Source organism: Actinia tenebrosa, unplaced genomic scaffold (assembly GCF_029948245.1).
Source record: "Actinia tenebrosa isolate PJP-AT-01 unplaced genomic scaffold, QUT_ActTen_1.0 PGA_scaffold10__47_contigs__length_13832649, whole genome shotgun sequence".
In the NCBI taxonomy this organism is placed as follows: Eukaryota; Metazoa; Cnidaria; class Anthozoa; order Actiniaria; family Actiniidae; genus Actinia; species Actinia tenebrosa.
Window position 1 is genome coordinate 12,461,292 of NW_028292570.1, and position 23,992 is coordinate 12,485,283.

The following is a 23,992-nucleotide window of genomic DNA, read 5'->3' on the forward strand; positions in this document are numbered from 1 at the left end:
ACGAGTATTCCACGAAAATAATCACGTGGTATAATCGTAACGTGTTCGTGTTGTTCTCGTGTATGAATTTAATTTTGACGCCAATTATCCGAAAGTTTCTCGATTGGTTGACGAAGATGATCACATGGTACAATCGTAAGGAGTTCGGATTGTCGTCGTGTATGGTAATATTAACAGTGTTTGGTAACCAAGAGATATGCCTAACAAAAAAACCTTGAATTACAACCGTTCAAAAAATCATGAGATCTTCCCGAAACAAGACATTTAACAAGCCATGGTGTACATAACCTCTAGAACTGACGTGTTGGAAGATTAAACCACAAAATGACGTCCAAAAAATCTGTGATTTTATCCCTTGCTGTTGTGTTGTGGTTGTCAGTCTTCAACACTCAGATTTCTTGTAGTACAAACACGACTGTTACATCTTCTAGTTCTTTTAACGTCTCAACACAAGGTGAGTAAACATTCAGATAAACAACGGCGCATTTATCTCTTATTTCTATTTCGGAGCTTCTAAAGCGTATCTTTGAGTAGGAAAGATTTTTAACTTGGAGCAACGACGAATATAGCTTTTAAAGTGGCGTTCTAATTTGCTGAGTAATTCTTATATCAGAAGAACTCTCCTGTACACATTTGATAAATGATTATCAAGGGGTTTTATCCAGCTATCAGCTACTATAACTTATACGTAAGCTAACTACATATGTATAAAAATATATGTTCTGTTTTATTATAATGAATTTTGCTAAAAATTAATTTGAAAATTGGGATCAAATTTGTGTTTAGATAAGGTGAAAATCATAATATTATAGTCTAGGAAGATTGTTTTAAATACTTAGTGTAGTTTTAAGAGGTTTAAGCAAGCTTTTTTGAGGTATAATTTGTTATTTTTTTTCGACCTCGTCCTTAATATCCTTAGTGACTATCATTTAAATGTAAATTCATGTTAAACTGTTTATGGTAATTGCAAAATTCAGCTGTTCTTTGTGCATTCTTTTTCTTTCTTTCCAGAATGTTCAGTCTTTACAAATACTATTCCAGTTCTATTGTATTCATTTTTAATTTAAAGCCTAAATATTTTTTTTAAAGTTTTCTCACACTTTACAAATTTGGAACAATTTTGTTACTCAAACATGTAATCAATGTGTGTTTTTCGTCACCAAGAAGCGCATGCTGTTTAATTAAAGTCCTATTTTACCATATTTTTTCCTTACATAAAAGCACAGGTTATGTCACTGCGAGCTGTAAGAAGTACCTAATTACATGAAATTGTTTTTTTAACTTTAAAACGATAATATCCTGAGCTTTTTCACGTTTTCTCAAGGTCTTAGACTTTGAAGATGAAAATTTTCTTGTACATTTTTCAACTTGAGAGAATTTTTCAACGTCTCATACTGTGCCACAGTTCTTTTTTTTAATTAAAAAGCTAAAAAAAACTAAAACAATTAAAACAATTTCTCTAATTCTGTATGCCAAGATACGAAAATCTTTCTTAAAAGGATCTTGTACAAGAATGTTTTTTGACAAATAACATTCCATGATTTAATAGTCTAACGAGACGTCCAATAAACGCTATTGACCTTTATGTCACATATTTTTATAACTCGGGAATCAAAGCTGTCAAATATGTCTGAAGTTTTTTAAATCAAGGTTTGTACTAATATTACAGTGTCTCAGCAGTCAAATCATGTTTTTTTACAGTGATTCGTAATTCTGTCATTTATAACATCTATGTGTATATATATATGCCAGTATATATGATTAAGCCCTGATCCAGGGCTGTCAACTCTCCCGGATAAACCGGGAGTCTCCAGATTTTGGACCATATCTCCCGGTCTCCAGATTAGAGTATCAAATCTCCTGGATAATCTGCGAAGCTGACTATTTCTTGTTTTGTGAGACTAGACTTTCACAACCATAAAATTCCAATTATTTCATGTTGTTTGTGTTATTTTACATCGCTAGCAAAGTCAAAACATTTCTCAAACTGTTCTTGCAAGCAGGCAATCAATGGTAGCTAACATATACTTAGCAATGTCCAGTATAGGCTTGCTCTTCACTCCCTACGTATTCTGGATTTTTTTATCAATTTTAATTGTGGCTGCAAGATGTACTAATTCATAAAAACATGTATGTTCTCTTTGTAAATTTCATACTAAAACATAAATCATCTTTTTGATTTTTTTCAGCATTGACTAGAACTCCAATTCCCTCTTCTTCAGTAGTGTCTTACAATTTGAGCAGCGTTTCTCACAACCATTCAACTACACCAACACCAGTTATTATCACCTCTAGTGTGGAAGTAACTCCAGTAACATTGAGTGTGGACACTCCATATTCCAGCAATAGTACTTCTTCGATACTCCCTTCATTCAATACTACAGCAACCACAACAGTAGCAAGCAACTACACGAATGCTCCAAATGCAACGAGTAGTTTGTCGAGTCTTGGCTCAGCAAGTCAAACAGCATCAAACTTTACTACAGCATCTTCCTCGGCAATAAGTATAGTAAAAAACGTAAACAGTAGTGCAAATATTTCAAGTACCTCTAGTTATTCTGTATATTTTGTGAACTCAGCTATCACTACTACACCTCATGTTTCTAATTTCACTAGTACTATTATTACTAGTACGGCTTATGTTATCATACCAACTACCTCCTCAAGTTTATTGCAAAAAAATTCAAGCATTTTAGAAACATCAAGAACTGTGTTGTCATATAGTGTGAACCATTCACAAAGTATAGAATCTGCAGAGTCATCACTGAGTGAAAAATATCTCTCAACATCAATGAGTGGGAATGTCAAGACATCAAGCACTGTTAGTGTTGCCTTATCTACAAGAAATTCAACTCTTGTAGTACAAACTTCAAGTAGTTCATTGATCGCTGCTAGCTCGGTGGCTGATAGCATGATGATTTCATCAGTGTCATCACTGTCATCAACATCCAGTAGTAATGCAACACAAGAGGCCGTGCAAACATCTGTAAAGCCATCGACAACTACACAAGTATCTAATAGCACAACACACTCCATTCTGAACTCAAGTGAATTTAAGACACAAACGCCCTCAGCAAGTCACAGACCTTCAAGTACTTTTCTGTTGCCATCACCGTCACAGACTTCAATACCAATCGTTACAACAGGTATAACTCTGAATTCAACCCAAGTCCATACTGGTGATCCATTGCCAAGTTACAGCCCTGCAAGCCTCTCTTTGTTGCCGTCACCAACATCAACACTGAATGTAACAAATCAGCAATCAAGTCAGACTGATGACTTCAAAGTGGTATCATATACGACTCCATGTTATATCACTTATGTCATCACACAAACTATCAATGAAACAAGTTTTGGACCAACGACTGTTGCCATGGAAACATCTATATCCAGTGTCTTGAGTAAATCAGAATCGCAAGGTGTAACAAAGACACCTGTTGTTACTAAAGCAACATCCACAGTGTCAATGGCATGGAATATGACATCATCAAGTAGGTCAGTTGTCATGGAAACAGCGCTTTCATCATCATCATCATCACCATTTCCTCAACTATCATCATTGTTCCCATCACCCTCAGCAATATCATCACCATCATCATTATCGTCACCATCATTGTCTTCATTATCATCATCATCACCATCATCGTCTTCATTATCATCATCATCACCATCATCATCACCATCATCGTCTTCATTATCATCATCACCATCATCATCACCATCATCGTCTTCATTATCATCATCATCACCATCATCATCACCATCATCTTCTTCATTATCATCATCATTAGCATCATCATCATCTGCAGAGATGGTTAATACTACAAGCAGAGGGGTGATACAGCAAAGCTCTTCAGTGTTACAAACTGGCAACAGTAGCAGCATTAAGGCGACAGCTACACAGATAACAGCTAATACGACGTCATTAACACCAGCAGCATCAACAGTTAACATCAGTAGCGTGGGCATCAGTTACCATACCATCACACCAGCAACATCAACAGTTGAGACATCCATCATTCCTGGCAACACCAGTCATAACAGTACTGTCACCCAGGCAGCTAGCACCGTGACTAGTACTCATTCCTTTAGTGTAGAACCAACGAGAATAACTAATGCTAATGTAACTACTACTTTGGGAAATGTGTCTGATTCAATGAGTGCAGCTTTATCTGCTCCTAGTGAACCAACAAAGACAGTGAATTTTGTCTCCAAGACAACTACAGCCTCACTTCAAATGTCATTGTTGATTCCCAATGTTACCGCTACATCAAGCTACACGATGTACAATACAATATCTACTGGAGGTACTAATGTCTCTGGTGTACAGACATCAAGTATATATACAGTCAATACCAGTGCCGCAGATGCCACAGCTATAAGTCCAAGCATGACTGTACCATCTCCTGGTTTGATTTCTACGTCAGGCACTCCAACACTACCAAATAACACCAATGTTTTCCCTTCAAATACTGTGGACACTGTCTCTACTGGTAATAATAGCTTGTCAGCTCCAACTCCATCCTCAGTTTTGAACTCTACGTCGCCATCTCCAACAGCAGGAGCCGCTAAAAGGAGAAGACGGAGGGAAGTTGGTGTTGGATTGGATTCAAGTAATTCTTCTAGCAGTAGTAGAAATGAATCTGATGTATCATACAGTAGCTATGGTACTACTCTTGCAACCTCATTATTACCCTCATCACCATCATTATTACCATCGTCATCATCATCAATCCCAGGAGTAAGCACTTCTGATTTAAATGCTACTATAACTACTGGTCAACCTAAAGGTCCCACTGTTACCATGGCTAAAACAACATCAAATACTACTTCAACTACTGTTGGCATGACAACAACAGCTTCAACGTCATCTGTTTTGCTTATGCCTACCACAACATCACCTATAAATGAAAGTGCAATGGCATTAGTGAATACAACCTCAGTATCAATTTCTTCAGAAGCCGCTAACATCACATACAGCGTTAGTGCAACACCAACAACTGTTTCCATACCAACAGTATTTCTTAATTCTTCATCCAATATTTTGCTAACGCTGAGTACTAGTAACGTAGCTGGTGCTTCGTTAGTAAATACAGGAAACATGCCAACAGCAACACTCGCTTCAAGTGTGTCAATTACAGCATCAAAATTGACTCCAACCTCCTTCGGCATCAACTACACATTGATTCCATCAAGCAGATCATTCAATAGCAATGACAGTAGCACTGTTCCACCTATAACTGTTGTCATGACACCTACAGCTGCCATGCCAACATCTGAGACCTCTACTATTAAAATCAACAATACTGCAGTATCTCACACAGTTGTCATGCCAACATCTGTGACCTCTACTAGCTACCTTAACAATACTAAAGTATCTCACACAGTTGTCATGCCAACATCTGTGAACTCTACTAGCTACCTTAACAATACTGAAGTATCTCATACAGTTGTCATGCAAACATCTGTGAACTCTACTAGCTACCTTAACAATACTGAAGTATCTCACACAGTTGTCATGCCAACATCTGTGAACTCTACTAGCTACCTTAACAATACTGAAGTATCTCACACATCAAGTGGTGGACTATCAACACGTTTTTCTCCATCGTTGGCATCTAAGAGTCGTGATGTGACATCAACCTCATCTGATGTCAAAGTTAGCAGATCACAAGTGGCAAACACTACTACAACAAGTCCCATATTCATTCCTACCTTAACACCGACATCCATTCATCCTACACCTCTACTCACTTCACCAAACCCTCCTCAAACAAGTGATGTTACAAGTAGTATAGAGTCCTCTTCGCACAGAAAGAATATCTTACTGACCACTTCAAGCCTTGGTATCTGCTATGTGGTCTATACTACACGAGTGATGCACTCATCTATTGTACCAACTCCTTCATTAGTTACTACATTGAATCAAACAACAGCTTACGGGACGTCTTCTCAGAGTATTAGCAACACTAGTATTATGACGTTCAGCAGTATTGCTCCATTCAAGTCTCTTGTTCTTGAGATGAACTCGACTCTGGTACAAACAGTTATAACAACAGCGGCAGTAACAGTGACAACCTCCTCTTTGATTATCAATGCTACATCTGCCCCAGTCACTTCACAACACAAAAGCTCATCTTCACCAGTGAATGCAACTCCAATTTTAAATTCTACACAAACAACTGGTTCTGTTTCAAAGAGTATTGCTGTCAATACTACTTCGCTGTCACCAATAGCAACAGTTGTATCAAGTGTAGTTTCTATGGCAACAACAAACAGCACTGTGTATCCAAGTACTACTAGTTTAAGTGCGATTGGGGGTGTTACGTCATCAGCCATGATCAATTCATCCAGTCACGTCTCTCCTCACCCCAGCACCAGTTTGTTCAATGTCACAGCAAGTCAGGCGTCAAGTACGCTTATGCTAACTAGCACATCCATTTCGCCCAGTATGAGTGCCTTTGTCATGACAACCTCTAGTGTGGTCACTACTTCCTTAACAACAACAACAGCAAGGCCAACAACAGCACCAATTCCTGACAACAGTACATTGATAAAGACAACGCTACAGATTCCTCGTGATGTTGACGTGAATACTGAGGATGTGAGAAAAAATGTTTCCACAGGACTGGAAGAAACATATAATAGTGCTAGTGCAGCAAGAAGAAAGAGACGAGCAACTGATGGAACTGATGCAAAGGTTTGTGACAAAATGTATGTTATGATCTATGTTACAGTACTAAACAAAATGGTGTAATGTCAGACCAATCACAGGTGGCATCGCATTGTTGGAGTGTTTCCACCAATCACAGGTGGCATTGTATTGTCCCAGTGTTTCCACCAATCACAGGTGGCATCGTATTGTTGGAGTTTTTCCACCAATCACAGGTGGCATTGTATTGTTGGAGTGTTTCCACCAATCACAGGTGGCATTGCATTGTTTGATGTTTCAACCAATCACAGGTGGCATTGTATTGTTTGATGTTTCAACCAATCACAGGTGGCATTGTATTGTTTGATGTTTCAACCAATCACAAGTGGCATTGTATTGTTGGATGTTTCAATCAATCACAGGTGGCATTGTATTGTTGGATGTTTCAACCAATCAGAGGTGGCATTGTATTGTTAGATTGTTTCCACCAATCACAGTGGTTCATTTTTCAGTCATACTTTTAAGTAGAGTATGAATATCACTGAAGAAAGCTAATTTTTGTATTTTATACTGTACACTTGAAATAGAGCTTCTAGGCATGACGTCACTCTTATGGGAAAATAACTTCCAGGTCCAAAACAAAAAGATAAATTTTCTAAATATTATTCTTTTTTTTCTTAAGTTTTTATTTTTTCAGGTCAAGTTTAAATCATCATTGGCTTTATTTTAGTGGTTTTTTTTAGCATTTAGATGTGGAATAATAAAAATAATATATATATTTTTTGATGTTGCTTTATTTGTTCTCACAGATTTATAACATCACGAGGCAAAACCCCCTATCCACAGATGCTGTAGTACTTTTTAGCATTGCCAGAAATGGAAAGACATTATCTGCTGTCGAAGCTGTTGCAGAGTATGACAAGATCACTAACTTGTCTTCCATAGGAGTTTGGAAGGTAACCATGGCATTGCAGTTGCTAAGCAGCTATATTTGTATGCACTTAAATCTAGGAGATTTTTTTTTTTTACGAAATCACTACACTTTGTTAATCTTGCAAACGGTTTTAGGATTTGTTTGTTTTATATAGCCCAAAAATACATGTTTTTTTATTTCTTTTTGAAAATTTTTATCCGTGCAAAAATCTTAATAGTTTTACATATAACAGGTTATCAGCAGACCAGAACCATTTGTGGCCCCAACCCCTCCTCCTCAGAGTGTTCTTGTATCAATGATATTCGAGAGAATTAATAGGAACTTGTCTGTACCGAGTAACAAAAAAGCAATGGAAGAGAGGCTGGCTTCATATTATAAAAAGGAGAAAGGCACTGCAGCAATGGTTACTGCTACGGTAAGAGAATAACTGTACTGAATTGTGGAGGTGATGATGATGATGATAATGATGCTGGTGATAATGATGATTGTGATGGTGATGGGGATGATGATGAGATGTTGGTGATGATGATGGAAGACGAAGGTGATGATGATGAAATGATGAAATGATGGTGTTGGTGATGATGATGGTGATGATGATGGAAGATGATGATGATGATGGTGGTGATGATGATGATGGAAGATGAAGGTGATGATGATGAAATGATGGTGTTGGTGATGATGATGGAAGATGATGATGATGGTGGTGATGATGATAATGATGCTGGTGATAATGATGATTGTGATAGTGATGGTGATGGGGATGATGATTACATGATGTTGATGATGTTGGATGACAAAGGTGATGATGGTGATAGTGTTGATGATGATGATGATGGATGATGATGATGGATGATGATGGTGATGATGATGGATGGTGATGGCGATGGTGTTGATGATTGTGATGATGATGATGAATGGTGATGATGATGATTGGTGATGGTGATGGTGGTGATGGTGTTGATGATTGTGATGATGATGATGAATGGTGATGATGATTTATGGTGATGGTGATGATGATGACAGTGAGGTTGTGATAATGTTGATAACAAGAGTATCTACTAATGTTTGTGTTGTCCTCCAGATCCACGTGATTCTGCTGGAGAAAACCCAACACGTGTACGTGCAGTTCTACATCACGGAGGACGGCAAACAAGTGCCTGCCGCAACAGTCGTCAAAGTATTTGACGTCGAACACGTGACACAGTTAACAGCCCACTTACAGGAACAGGTATGTCTGGTAACCGATTATTAGTTGCCATGGAAACGGTATAAAAAGTGCTGGTTGCCATGGTAACAATCGTGTTTGAGATCGAACATGTGGCAGTTAACTACCCACTTATAGGATTGGGTTTTTCCGTTTCCATGGTAACCGATATTAGTAGAAGTCTTGGTTGCCATGGTAACAATTATCTGTTTTCCAGGTCATTGTTGGTCCGTACACGGATGAGTCATTACGAGGTGAACAGACTGATTACATTATAACCCGTATCGCAGCGTCAGCATCCAAGATGCAAGACCCAGCGTTCAATAATGAACTTGGTGATAAGCTGGCCATGACGTACATCACGGGTAAAGCTAAGGGGAGCTCAAGGAGAAAGAGAAGAGCTATTGGTAGTGTTAGTGCTACGGTAAGTATATTTTGTATTGTGTAATGTATATTCAGATTTGAGAGTAATATCTTCGAGTTCACTCACACGCTTTACCACAACGTTCGAATATCTTATACGCACAACTCTCAACTCACATGTTGATTTTTACGAAGAGAGGAAAACCAGAGAACCCGGAAAAAAACCCTCGTGGCAAGGGAGAAAACAACACATCAAACAAACTAAAGTCACATATGACGTCGGCAAGGTTTGAACCAGCAACCTAAACGGTTGGACCCACAGCGGGTTGAAATACAACTTATTAGCAGCGTACGCCATCCATGCTGACGTGTGACTTGTGTGATGCGTGACACTAATTTCTTTTTTTAACAGATCGTGAACATAACGGCAGCGAACGGATCCAGTAGTTTTGCTGATGTGACATTCTTTATTTTTGACTCTGGTAAAGTTGCTAATGCAACATACGCTACGGCAGTCATGAACAGGCTGACAACAAATGAGATGTCACTCATTACCAGTCCATACGCGGTAAGCTAGTTGTCAGTTTAACTCCTTCATGAGGGAAGGGAATGTCTGAGATGGGTAAACATTACTGATGAAGAAAGAAATAATACTCAAGGGAATGACATGTGGTCTGAAATGGGAGAACATTACTTATGAAGAAAGAAATAATACTCAAGGGAATGACATGTGGTCTGAAATGGGAGAACATTACTTATGAAGAAAGAAATAATACTCAAGGGAATGACATGTGGTCTGAAATGGGAGAACATTACTTATGAAGAAAGAAATAATACTCAAGGGAATGACATGTGGTCTGAAATGGGAGAACATTACTTATGAAGAAAGAAATAATACTCAAGGGAATGACATGTGGTCTGAAATGGAAAACATTACTGATGAAGAAAGAAATAATACTTAAGGGAGTGACATGTGGTCTGAAATGTAAAAACGTTATTGATGAAAAAAAAATACTCAAGAGAATGACGTGAAGAGAAAGATAATCCTGTCTATACGTTCCCATCCACTATTTCTCATCTTCCTATTCATTCCTCTTTCATTATGTGTTGATATATACATAGATAATTACCAGTCCTCGTCCAGTAGTGGTTCCCAAGGTAACCGAGACTCCTCCCGCCACCATTCCCCCTGTGGTTATCCCGTACTGGATCATCGGCGCAGTACTAGGCCCCATCTTCCTAATCATCATAATTATCTTACTGATTTACTGGAGATGGAGGAGTGGTGCTCCTCAGAGTAAAGTACAACCTGCTGTACAGAAAACACCAGAGTATCTGAGAAAAACAAATAGGGTAAACTTATAAACTTATATTTTACAACCACCACTCCCCATACGTGGCTCTTCCGTGAGGTTTGCTCCACACGCACTACCACTACATACTATATTTACAACATACAACACTCAACTCACATGTTGATTTTTTATATTTTATACCCATCATTTCCTGTAAGGGGATCCTCTGCAAGGTTCCCTCCACACGCACTACCACTACATTCTATATTTACACCATACAACACTCAACTCACATGTTGATTTTTTATATTTTATACCCATCATTTCCTGTAAGGGGATCCTCTGCAAGGTTCCCTCCACACGCACTACCACTACATTCTATATTTACACCATACAACACTCAACTCACATGTTGATTTTTTATATTTTATACCCATCATTTCCTGTAAGGGGATCCTCTGCAAGGTTCCCTCCACACGCACTACCACTACATTCTATATTTACAACATACAACACTCAACTCATGTTGTTGTTTTTTACGGAATTTTTATTGGATTTTTATTCCATTCCTTGCATATTTTCTTTTTCTTTTCCTTTCGTTGCTTTTCTTCTTTTTCTATTTCGTCCTCATTTTGCTTTTCTTTCCTTCTCTCTTTTCTCTCCATTGTCTTCCTTTTTTCATTTTATTTCTTTTCTTCTTTTTTTTTTTCGTCCCTGACTATTCCTTTTCTTTTTTCATTTCATTTCCACTCTTTCTTTCCCCTTTTCTTTTATTCTACAGTCTTTTCCGAGTATCTTGAATGGACACCTTTAACCTAAAACACTCATATTGTTTCCATAGCAACGCATGCAAACACAGGACGAGGTACGGTATGCAGAGAGTAAACCACCAATGTCTAAGATCGCCAACATGTCGGCAGTTGTCGACAGAAGCTACGAAAACCTTCCGAAGCGCGAGACATCGTTACGAAGAAAGGTCGCCAAAACTTCCATGCAGAAACGAGCAGATATGTCCAGGTAAGGTTTGAACGAGTAATTATCGATCAGACAAATACGCTGATCTAGTTGTACGAGTAATTATTGATCACATAGATATGCCCCGGGGGGGGGGGGGGGGTACTACCACCCCAGCTTGGGTAGGGGTGTGCCGCCAGGACCTCAAAACCCTGACCCTATCCCAGACCTAAAATTTTGATTTTACATACCCTATCCCAGACTAAAACTAAGAATTGTACACCCTATCCCAGACTAAAAGACGGAAAAGACGGTTTTACAATCGATTGCAATCAATATTTACTAACATTTTTATTGTTTTTGTGTCGGCAGAAAGCGTAGCCTATTCGCCAGACAATAACGACCAAATCGTAACCCTATCCCAGACTAAAATAATACCCTATCCCAGACAAAATGTCAAAAAATGATACCCTACCCCAGACCCAAAAGCCTAAAAACCATACCCTATAGGGCGGCACATACCCGTATAGCAAATATAGGGGAGTACCCCGCCGGGGGATATGCTGAGTTATAGGTGTACGAGTAATTATTTATCAGACAGATGTGCTGAGCTAGTTGTATGAGTAATTATCGACTACTCAGTCATCAAAAGAAAATGTTTGTCTATTGATCGATTAGAAAGACATATTGGATAAAGGATAATAGATCGGGATGGTACCACACACTTGGTTGATTTACTGCGTTTTTCTATATTCTGCGCTGAAATTTGGTATTCCCCTGCCGCCAATCAAAAATAATACCTTATATGTTATCGAACTGCGGCAGTAAAAACCAGTTTTACAACAAGCCGTTGAATTGTCTGCGTTCGCAGAATTTCGGAAACCGCAGCAAGGTAGAAAACTTGACAAGCCCTTCGTAAAGTAAGACAGTTTTTAAAAACTCTTTAGCAGGACAAACGCGGCATACGAGGAGAGCGAAGAAGATGAAGATTACGACAACAGTTTCATCACGATGAGCAGTACATCGCAGAGTAGAGTCAACACAACACAACCAGGACCCAGAATGAACAGGCAGACAATCAGTGTACCTGTAAGATCAACACCCCGTAAAACACCTCAAAAAATACATGAAGAAACTGAAACCGGGTCATCAGAATCTGAAGCTGAGAGCATCGCCACAACAAGGACAGACCAGACTAAGTTTTCTGCCGCGCAGGTGCCCACGGTGGCTGTGATGGGTGGGTCCAGCGGTAATCAGCCTCAAGTTCCTGTTCGCTTCCGGTCATCAGTGCACCCAGTCTCCTCTCTTCCACCCATTCACAACAAACACACTTCTCTTATTGCTGTAAGTGTTGATATAGACCGTGATATTTTCTCGAATTTTAATTGGAGGATATTTGATAGTTGTCTCGTGACTGGTCTGGATGTGCTGTGACATCCGCATGTCCGTGTCCACGCCGTGACAATAGCGTGTTGCAAGCATTTGATTGGATGACGAATGAATTCTCATACGATGTGATTGGTCTGGTGTGTGCCTTGTGTCACGATCGCATTCGTGCCGTGAGCTTTTCACAGTCATACTAAAACTGTTCTGTTGTAAATTAACACAGTCGCTACCATACGTTGACCAATCACAGTGCGAGGAATCAGTGTTATAATATAACTATTACAGACTTGTAATGTTCGTAATGCGCATGTGCATGAACATCTCATAGTGGAACATGCGCAATAGAAATAATACATTATTATTATCTTAATAACACGCACAAGAAGTATGCATTCATTAGCTAACCTCTTTACTGTGTGTATTCTTGATAGCCACCAACTGATGACCAAGAAGACGAGACGCCAAGAAAAACTAAACGACGAAGCAAAGCAGCACAACAAGAACTCAAACAAAAGGTAATGATTTCTGCAGCTGTTCTCATGCGTCACGTTTTTTGACACTATAAATTATATCACCTAGATCAGTCCCAAGGTTGTATAGGGTTCCATCCAGCTCATAGGTTGTTTCAGAGCTCAATCTGTGAGTTAGCCAAGCCCTGACTTAGATCAGCCCAGAGGTTGTTTCAGGGTTCAATCTGTGAGTTAGCCAAGCCCTGACTTAGATCAGCCCAGAGGTTGTTTCAGGGTTCAATCTGTGAGTTAGCCAAGCCCTGACTTAGATCAGCCCAGAGGTTGTTTCAGGGTTCAATCTGTGAGTTAGCCACGCCCTGACTTAGATCAGCCCAGAGGTTGTTTCAGGGTTCAATCTGTGAGTTAACCATGCCCTGACTTAGATCAGCCCAGAGGTTGTTTCAGGGTTCAATCTGTGAATTAACCATGCCCTGACTTAGATCAGCCCAGAGGTTGTTTCAGGGTTCAATCTGTGAGTTAGCCATGCCCTGACTTAGATCAGCCCAGAGGTTGTTTCAGGGTTCAATCTGTTAGTTAACCATGCCCTGACTTAGATCAGCCCAGAGGTTGTTTCAGGGTTCAATCTGTGAGTTAACCATGCCCTGACTTAGATCAGCCCAGAGGTTGTTTCAGGGTTCAATCTGTGAGTTAACCATGCTCTGACTTAGATCAGCCCAGAGGTTGTTTCAGGGTTCAATCTGTGAGTTAACCATGCCCTGACTTAGATCAGCCCAGAGGTTGTTTCAGGGTTCAATCTGTGAGTTAACCATGCCCTGACTTAGATCAGCCCAGAGGTTGTTTCAGGGTTCAATCTGTGAGTTAACCATGCCCTGACTTAGATCAGCCCAGAGGTCGTTTCAGGGTTTAATCTGTGAGTTAACCATGCTCTGACTTAGATCAGCCCAGAGGTTATTGCAGGGCTGTGTGTATGTTACGTCACAGCCGCCATGTTGGTTAACTCAAACCATAGATTAGGTCTTGGTGTCTGTTGTAATGTCATCCAACATGGCCGCCATGTCTTGTCCTTTCATTCTCATGGAAGGGATGGACTTGAATCACTCAATCTCAAGAGAATTAAATTACAAAGCAATTTCTCTCAGGCTGATATGGAGAGATTGCGCAACAAAAAAAGACAAAGAGAAAGAAAGAACAAGGTGACTCCCGTCCAAGATCGTGAGAGGAGGGCCTGGGCACGAGATGAACTGGAACAAGTGTTGGATCCCAGGCCTCTGGATCCCTTCAGTAGGTTAGTATTATGGTATACCACAGGTTTCCCACCACCATTATTCCCATCGATGTCATCGTCGTTATTATCATCATCGTCATTATCCACATCATTGTCATTATCGTCATCATCATCATTATTGTTATCCCCATCATTGTCATCTTCGTCGTTATCATCGTCAACATCATTATCCCCATCATTGATATCATCATTATTGTCATCATCATCATCATCACGATCATCATTGTCTTTATCATTGTCATCATCATCATCACTACCATTCACCATCATTGTCATCATCATCATCACGACCATTCACCATCATTGTCATCATTATCATCACGACCATTCACCATCATTGTCATCATCATCATCACGATCATCATTGTCTTTATCATTGTCATCATCATCATCACGACCATTCACCATCATTGTCATCATCATCATCACGACCATCATTGTCTTTATCATTGTCATCATCATCATCACTACCATTCACCATCATTGTCATCATCATCATCACGACCATTCACCATCATTGTCATCATCATCATCACGACCATCATTGTCTTTATCATTGTCATCATCATCATCACTACCATTCACCATCATTGTCATCATCATCATCACGACCATTCACCATCATTGTCATCATCATCATCACGACCATCATTGTCTTTATCATTGTCATCATCATCATCACTACCATTCACCATCATTGTCATCATCATCATCACTACCATTCACCATCATTGTCATCATCATCATCACTACCATTCACCATCATTGTCATCATCATCATCACAACCATTAACCATCAGTGTCACCATCATTGTCATCATCATCATCACTACCATTCACCATCATTGTCACCATCATTGTCATCATCATCATCACTACCATTCACCATCATTGTCACCATCATTGTCATCATCATCATCACTACCATTCACCATCATTGTCATCATCATGGTATCATCATCATCATGTAGAAGTATATTTGTTAATTTTTGTTTTTGTGCAGAAGTAAACGACGAAAGCCTCAGCGATCCAAGAGAGCTGATAGTGTGGCTACAGATGAAGATGCGATTGAATTGAAGAGTTACAAACAACACCCTAGTCCCGAAGACACTATGAAACAGGTATTGATATATCGTCATAAAAATCATCATAATCACCTACATCATCATCATCATCACCATCACCACCATCACCATCATCACCATCATCATCATCACCATCATCATCATCATCATCATCACAGCTAGTAATTAACTTTGATATTGTTCGCAGCCTCCAAAAGATGAAGACCAAACCGAAGACCAGTCGGGAGAGTCTAGTGACGAGTCTAGTATCAGCATGGAAGAAACAAGGAAACGTATGCACACGCTCCTTGACGACGCCTTCTCGTTGCTAGGGCCTCTATCCCAGAAACAAAAACAAAGGCCCGCGACACTACAGGGGCCTGGTGACTATTATAATCGACCTCCAGCTCCTGCAAGATTTGCTGGGAGTACGCCAGCTTTACCAGAACCTGCTCCGGCACACGGCAGAGCATCCGAGCCTACACCAAGACAGAGGAGAAGACTGGGCAACACTGGTGGATTTCCTCATGGTTTACCACAGACACCCATCGGGCCTGGTTACCCAGTACGTCCTCCTATGCGACCGCCCCTTGTAACTAATGAGCCAGTGGTTGTCTGGGATCCGTACGATAGACAACGGTATGGAATAATGTTACTTAATATTATCCCGGGGGGGGGGGGGGGGGGGGGAATGTATATCATATTCCTACCCCACCCTGAATTGAGAACATTGTATTTATCTTGTTAACTCATTGTTATTCAGGTACATTAACCAACGAATGGGTTTCCTTCATCAAGGTGGCCACAACCCAACCTACACGTATACCGACCCACATGGACAGAATGTCTATATAACACCAGTACAACAGCAGAGGGATTATATGGTTAGTTATCATTATCAATACCATCAATATTGGTTAATATTGTCAATATTAGTTCATTATTAGTTAATTGAGCAGTATTAATCTGCTCGACCTAGGCTCTTGCGGCCAAATCCTAACACAGGAAGCTCAAACGCCAAACAGCATTAATATGAATCCTTATTATCCCACAGGGAGGTCCAATATGGAGTCCATATACAGCAGAAGACACAATGGAAGACCTGTACCCTGACTTAGCTAAGGTAACCATGGCAACCATCTGATTATCATGCTAATTTGCATTTTTAAATTCAAGAAACTTTAATAAAACTTTTGTCATGTTTTTTTAAATTTTAGTCCAACTATCCCGGTGCCTTGGGAACCTCGCCTCCTAAAGACCCTGGATACCGTGACGTCAACTCACGTGACACAGTCATTGACATGAACGATCAGTATGGTCAGCGGAGTAGTGGCTTAGGACAGGCGCCTCAGCCACTTATTCGTTCAATAAAAGATGAACTCCTGAGGCTTTCAAACGGAGGAACAAGACGAACGCCTATCACGGAACTGTAATTCAAGTATGGAATCCCTGTGGTGGTGAGGGACTGGCACAGCCCAGTCTTATGTTAAGTTTCATTTTTTGATTGGATTTGTTTTACTGAAAACCCGTGCAAACAGTAGTTCCATCGTTTTCTTTTGTCCATATGACCATCACGAGTTGATGAAGTCCTTTCTACCATCTCTTTCTCTTTTACTCCGACGAAGGACTAGAGTCCGAAACGTCAGTAAGTTTTTTCATCTTTTCATGGTGTATAATTTACCTTTTCATCATTACTGTTTCATTAGAAACACCGACGCAGCTCACACTAGTTTTTAGGTAGTTATCTCTTCTCATTATGAATGATCATTATTTCTCGTTTCACGGGTTCAGTAGAATAACTCTAAGTTGTTTTAATGGAGCATTTATTTATCAGTTTTAGCTCATATTAGGTTTTTAACTTAGTTATCATTTAAGTAAAACAAATATACGCGTCCAGTAGAGGCTTCGCACCATCACGTGACGGCAGCCATGTTAGATGGCAGGAACAATACCATCGTTTTACATGAGGAAGAATTCAATTCCCAAGAGCAAAGGGGTTTTATTGTTCTACCATCCAACCACAGGCAGCTCAAGCTGTATTATGGGATGGGCACGTGATGGTGCAAAGCCTCTACTTTAGCCATTCATTCAGACGTATTCATTTTTATGTCAAGCAAACAAAAAACCAAGAAATCTAGGCTTTTCATGACCATTCTTACATTCACTTTTTTAAAATAACCTGTCTTTGAAAATTATCGCTGGAATTTTAGAAATAAGGATTTTTTTATTGGCTTTAAAAAATGTCTTCAGCTTTCGTCACGATAGTCGTTAGCTGTCTTAAGGAGTATATAGGCTTTGAACTATCACGTGATATCAGCCATGACATATGGCACGTCTTTTTCTCCCCTGGGAAACTGAATTCTTGCTCATGTAAATCAGATTAGACGGGATTCAATTGTTCCTGCCTCCTGTCATGGCTGCCATCACGTGATGTTGCAAAGCCTCTTTTTCATGTTTTATGGGAGGCACGAGGGGGGAGGGGTCAGGGAATGAATGTCTCCCAACACCCTTCAACCTTTTTTGCAATTCGTTATATTAAAAATCAAATGATTCTCGAATCTTTCAAATAGAGAAAAAAGTATACACAAGGGAATGTAACGTGTGCCTTGGAATAAAAAATTATGGTCTATGCATATGACATATGTGACGTCATAGCCGCCATCTTGGTTGACTAGATTTCTCAAGACTACTATCCATCCCTCCATCCTCCATTCGAAACATGAATGATAAAATTAAAATTAAAATAATTATTGTTCTACACTGACTAGCCTGGTGTTTACATGGAAGCATAAAAGCGTTTTCACATGCATGACAGTCTAGTCAGTGGCAGGTCGGTACAGAACAATAGTTATTCAAATTAGTCGCCATATTTTGATACGGTATATTGAATTAAAGATTAATAGATCACTCGATAAACACGAACAAGTTTGGGTTAAGGTCCAAGGCTCATCTTAAAAACTTATTAGTAAATGACGTCACAATCTGACTTTGATGTGACGTCATCATCAACACGTGATCACAATATAAACAAACTATTCATAATTCATTTGGATATCTGTGCTCACGTGATTAACCTTGATATAATAACATGCTTCGCAATGTATCAAGGGACAACTAATTCAGATTAAGAATATATATTAAAATATTGTCAAGCTTTGAGAATATTGTAAAGTGTGAATTTATATCATTAAAAAACGTTTTTATGTTATCCTGAGCGAGTAACACAAATGAATAATTCAAGGTTTTGATTGATTTTGTCATTTTCACACCTTTTGAAAAAAATATCCATAATTTATAAACGATGCAAAATAGGTCATTTTCAGGCAAAAACCATGGACTATAGCCCATGGTTTTGATCGATTTTGGGTCATTTTCACACCTTTTGAAAAGATATGCATTACTTACCAAATATGAAAAATACGTCATTTTCGGCAAAAAGCATGGACTATAGCCCATGGTTTTGATCGATTTTGGACCATTTTCACACCTTTTGAAAAGATATGCATTACTTACCAAATATGCAAAATAGGTCATTTTCGGGCAAAAAGCATGGACTATAGCCCATGGTTTTGCTTGATTTTGGGTCATTTTCACACCTTTTCAAAAGATATGCATTACTTACCAAATATGCCAAATAGGTCATTTTCGGGCAAAAACCATGGACTATAGCCCATGGTTTTGCTTGATTTTGGGTCATTTTCACACCTTTTGAAAAGATATGCATTATTTATGAGTTATGCAAAATAGGTCATTTTCGGGCAAAAACCATGGACTATAGCCCATGGTTTTGATCGATTTTGGGCCATTTTCACACCTTTTGAAAACACTTGCATTATTTACGAAATATGCAAAATAGGTCATTTTCGGGCAAAAAGCATGGACTATACCCATGGTTTTGATTGATTTTGGACCATTTTCACACCTTTTGAAAAGATATGCATTATTTATGAGTTATGCAACAAAGGGAATTTTTGACCATTTTCGGGCAAAAAGCATGGACTATACCCATGGTTTTGACTGATTTTGGACCATTTTCACACCTTTTGAAAAGATATGCATTATTTATGAAGGATGCAAAATAGGGCATTTTTGGGCATTTTTGGGTAAAAAGCATGGACTATAGCCCATGGTTTTGACTGATTTTTGACCATTTTCACACCTTTTGAAAAGATATGCATTATTTACGAAATATGCAAAATAGGTCACTTTCGGTCAAAAAGCATGGACTATAGCCCATGGTTTTGACGGAATTTTGACCATTTTCACACCTTTTGAAAAGATGTGCATTATTTATGAAGATGCAAAATAGGTCTTTTTCGGGCAAAAAGCATGGACTATAGTCCATGGATTTGATTGATTTTGTGCCATTTTTACACCTTTTCAAAAGATATGCATTATTTATGAAGGATGCAAAATAGGGCATTTTTGGGCATTTTTGGGTAAAAAGCATGGACTATAGCCCATGGTTTTGACTGATTTTTGACCATTTTCACACCTTTTGAAAAGATGTGCATCATTTACGAAATATGCAATATAGGTCATTTTCGGGCAAAAAGCGTGGACTATAGGCCATGGTTTTGATTGATTTTGGGTCATTTTCACACCTTTTGAAAAGATATGCATTATTTACGAAATATGCAAAATAGGTCATTTTCGGGCAAAAAGCATAGACTATAGCCCATGGTTTTGACTGATTTTGGGCCATTTTTACACTTTTTGAAGAGATATGCATTATTTACGAAATATGCAAAATAGGTCATTTTCTGGCAAAAAGGATAGACTATAGCCCATTGTTTTGACTGATTTTTGACCATTTTCACACCTTTTGAAAAGATATGCATTATTTACGAAATATGCAAAATAGGTCACTTTCGGTCAAAAAGCATAGAATATAGACCATGGTTTTGATTAATTTTGGGCCGTTTTCACACCTTTTGAAAACACTTGCATTATTTACGAAATATGCAAAATAGGTCATTTTCGGGCAAAAAGCATAGACTATAGCCCATGGTTTTGACTGATTTTGGGCCATTTTCACACCTTTTGAAATGATATGCATTATTTACGAAACATGCAAAAAAGGTCATTTTCGGTCAAAAAGCATAGACTATAGCCCATGGATTTGATTGATTTTGGGCCATTTTCACACCTTTTGAAATGATATGCATTATTTATGAGTCATGCAAATAAGGGCATTTTTGACCATTTTCGGGCAAAAAGCATGGAATATAGCCCATGGTTTTGATTGATTTTGGGCCGTTTTCACACCTTTTGAAAACACTTGCATTATTTACGAAATATGCAAAATAGGTCATTTTCGGGCAAAAAGCATAGACTATAGCCCATGGTTTTGACTGATTTTGGGCCATTTTTACACTTTTTGAAGAGATATGCATTATTTACGAAACATGCAAAAAAGGTCATTTTCGGGCAAAAAGCATAGACTATAGCCCATGGATTTGATTGATTTTGGGCCATTTTCACACCTTTTGAAAAGATATGCATTATTTATGAGTTATGCAAAAAAGGGCTTTTTTGACCATTTTCGGGCAAAAAGCATGGACTATAGCCCATGGTTTTGATCGATTTTGGGCCATTTTCACACCTTTTGAAATGATATGCATTATTTATGAGTCATGCAAATAAGGGCATTTTTGACCATTTTCGGGCAAAAAGCACGGAATATAGCCCAAGGTTTTGATTGATTTTGGGCCGTTTTCACACCTTTTGAAAACACTTGCATTATTTACGAAATATGCAAAATAGGTCATTTTCGGGCAAAAAGCATGGACTATAGCCCATGGTTTTGACTGATTTTTAACCATTTTAACACCTTTTGAAAAGATATGCATTATTTACGAAACATGCAAAAAAGGTCATTTTCGGTCAAAAAGCATGGACTATAGCCCATGGTTTTGACTGATTTTTCACCATTTTCACACCTCTTGAAAAGATATGCATTATTTATGAGTTATGCAAAAAAGGGCTTTTTTGACCATTTTCGGGCAAAAAGCATGGACTATAGCCCATGGTTTTGATCGATTTTGGGCCATTTTCACACCTTTTGAAATGATATGCATTATTTATGAGTCATGCAAATAAGGGCATTTTTGACCATTTTCGGGCAAAAAGCACGGAATATAGCCCATGGTTTTGACTGATTTTTAACCATTTTAACACCTTTTGAAAAGATATGCATTATTTACGAAACATGCAAAAAAGGTCATTTTCGGTCAAAAAGCATGGACTATAGCCCATGGTTTTGACTGATTTTTCACCATTTTCACACCTTTTGAAAAGATATGCATTATTTATGAGTTATGCAAAAAAGGGCTTTTTTGACCATTTTCGGGCAAAAAGCATGGACTATACCCCATGGTTTTGATCGATTTTGGGCCATTTTCACACCTTTTGAAATGATATGCATTATTTATGAGTCATGCAAAAAAGGTCATTTTCGGTCAAAAAGCATAGACTATAGCCCATTGTTTTGACTGATTTTTGACCATTTTCACACCTTTTGAAAAGATATGCATTATTTACGAAATATGCAAAATAGGTCACTTTCGGTCAAAAAGCATAGAATATAGACCATGGTTTTGATTAATTTTGGGCCGTTTTCACACCTTTTGAAAACACTTGCATTATTTACGAAATATGCAAAATAGGTCATTTTCGGGCAAAAAGCATAGACTATAGCCCATGGTTTTGACTGATTTTGGGCCATTTTCACACCTTTTGAAATGATATGCATTATTTACGAAACATGCAAAAAAGGTCATTTTCGGTCAAAAAGCATAGACTATAGCCCATGGATTTGATTGATTTTGGGCCATTTTCACACCTTTTGAAATGATATGCATTATTTATGAGTCATGCAAATAAGGGCTTTTTTGACCATTTTCGGGCAAAAAGCATGGAATATAGCCCATGGTTTTGATTGATTTTGGGCCGTTTTCACACCTTTTGAAAACACTTGCATTATTTACGAAATATGCAAAATAGGTCATTTTCGGGCAAAAAGCATAGACTATAGCCCATGGTTTTGACTGATTTTGGGCCATTTTTACACTTTTTGAAGAGATATGCATTATTTACGAAACATGCAAAAAAGGTCATTTTCGGGCAAAAAGCATAGACTATAGCCCATGGATTTGATTGATTTTGGGCCATTTTCACACCTTTTGAAAAGATATGCATTATTTATGAGTTATGCAAAAAAGGGCTTTTTTGACCATTTTCGGGCAAAAAGCATGGACTATAGCCCATGGTTTTGATCGATTTTGGGCCATTTTCACACCTTTTGAAATGATATGCATTATTTATGAGTCATGCAAATAAGGGCATTTTTGACCATTTTCGGGCAAAAAGCATGGAATATAGCCCATGGTTTTGATTGATTTTGGGCCGTTTTCACACCTTTTGAAAACACTTGCATTATTTACGAAATATGCAAAATAGGTCATTTTCGGGCAAAAAGCATGGACTATAGCCCATGGTTTTGACTGATTTTTAACCATTTTCACACCTTTTGAAAAGATATGCATTATTTACGAAACATGCAAAAAAGGTCATTTTCGGTCAAAAAGCATGGACTATAGCCCATGGTTTTGACTGATTTTTCACCATTTTCACACCTTTTGAAAAGATATGCATTATTTATGAGTTATGCAAAAAAGGGCTTTTTTGACCATTTTCGGGCAAAAAGCATGGACTATAGCCCATGGTTTTGATCGATTTTGGGCCATTTTCACACCTTTTGAAATGATATGCATTATTTATGAGTCATGCAAATAAGGGCATTTTTGACCATTTTCGGGCAAAAAGCACGGAATATAGCCCATGGTTTTGACTGATTTTTAACCATTTTAACACCTTTTGAAAAGATATGCATTATTTACGAAACATGCAAAAAAGGTCATTTTCGGTCAAAAAGCATGGACTATAGCCCATGGTTTTGACTGATTTTTCACCATTTTCACACCTCTTGAAAAGATATGCATTATTTATGAGTTATGCAAAAAAGGGCTTTTTTGACCATTTTCGGGCAAAAAGCATGGACTATAGCCCATGGTTTTGATCGATTTTGGGCCATTTTCACACCTTTTGAAATGATATGCATTATTTATGAGTCATGCAAATAAGGGCATTTTTGACCATTTTCGGGCAAAAAGCACGGAATATAGCCCATGGTTTTGACTGATTTTGGGCCATTTTTACACTTTTTGAAGAGATATGCATTATTTACGAAATATGCAAATAAGGGCTTTTTTGACCATTTTCGGGCAAAAAGCATGGACTATAGCCCATGGTTTTGATCGATTTTGGGCCATTTTCACACCTTTTGAAATGATATGCATTATTTATGAGTCATGCAAATAAGGG

General features: G+C 38.4%; 1 protein-coding gene across 2 annotated transcripts; it reads left to right on the forward strand.

Annotated features, from left to right (window-relative positions):
- Nucleotides 1-188: 188 nt before the first annotated feature.
- On the forward strand, nucleotides 189-18,806 carry LOC116301853 (uncharacterized). 2 transcript variants are annotated; one of them, XM_031711012.2, is made up of 17 exons: nucleotides 189-454; nucleotides 2,190-6,700; nucleotides 7,462-7,608; nucleotides 7,819-8,001; nucleotides 8,668-8,814; nucleotides 9,008-9,214; nucleotides 9,566-9,721; nucleotides 10,276-10,506; nucleotides 11,290-11,465; nucleotides 12,350-12,746; nucleotides 13,220-13,303; nucleotides 14,398-14,543; nucleotides 15,547-15,664; nucleotides 15,816-16,246; nucleotides 16,371-16,491; nucleotides 16,662-16,730; nucleotides 16,825-18,806. In XM_031711012.2, exons 1-17 carry the CDS (start codon nucleotides 325-327, stop codon nucleotides 17,038-17,040), a joined length of 7,470 nt encoding a protein of 2,489 aa, XP_031566872.2. In that variant the 5' UTR covers nucleotides 189-324; the 3' UTR covers nucleotides 17,041-18,806. The 2 variants fall into 2 exon arrangements, with proteins under 2 accessions (XP_031566872.2, XP_031566873.2); XM_031711013.2 differs by having other exon boundaries at nucleotides 12,353-12,746.
- The last annotated feature ends 5,186 nt before the right edge of the window (nucleotides 18,807-23,992 follow it).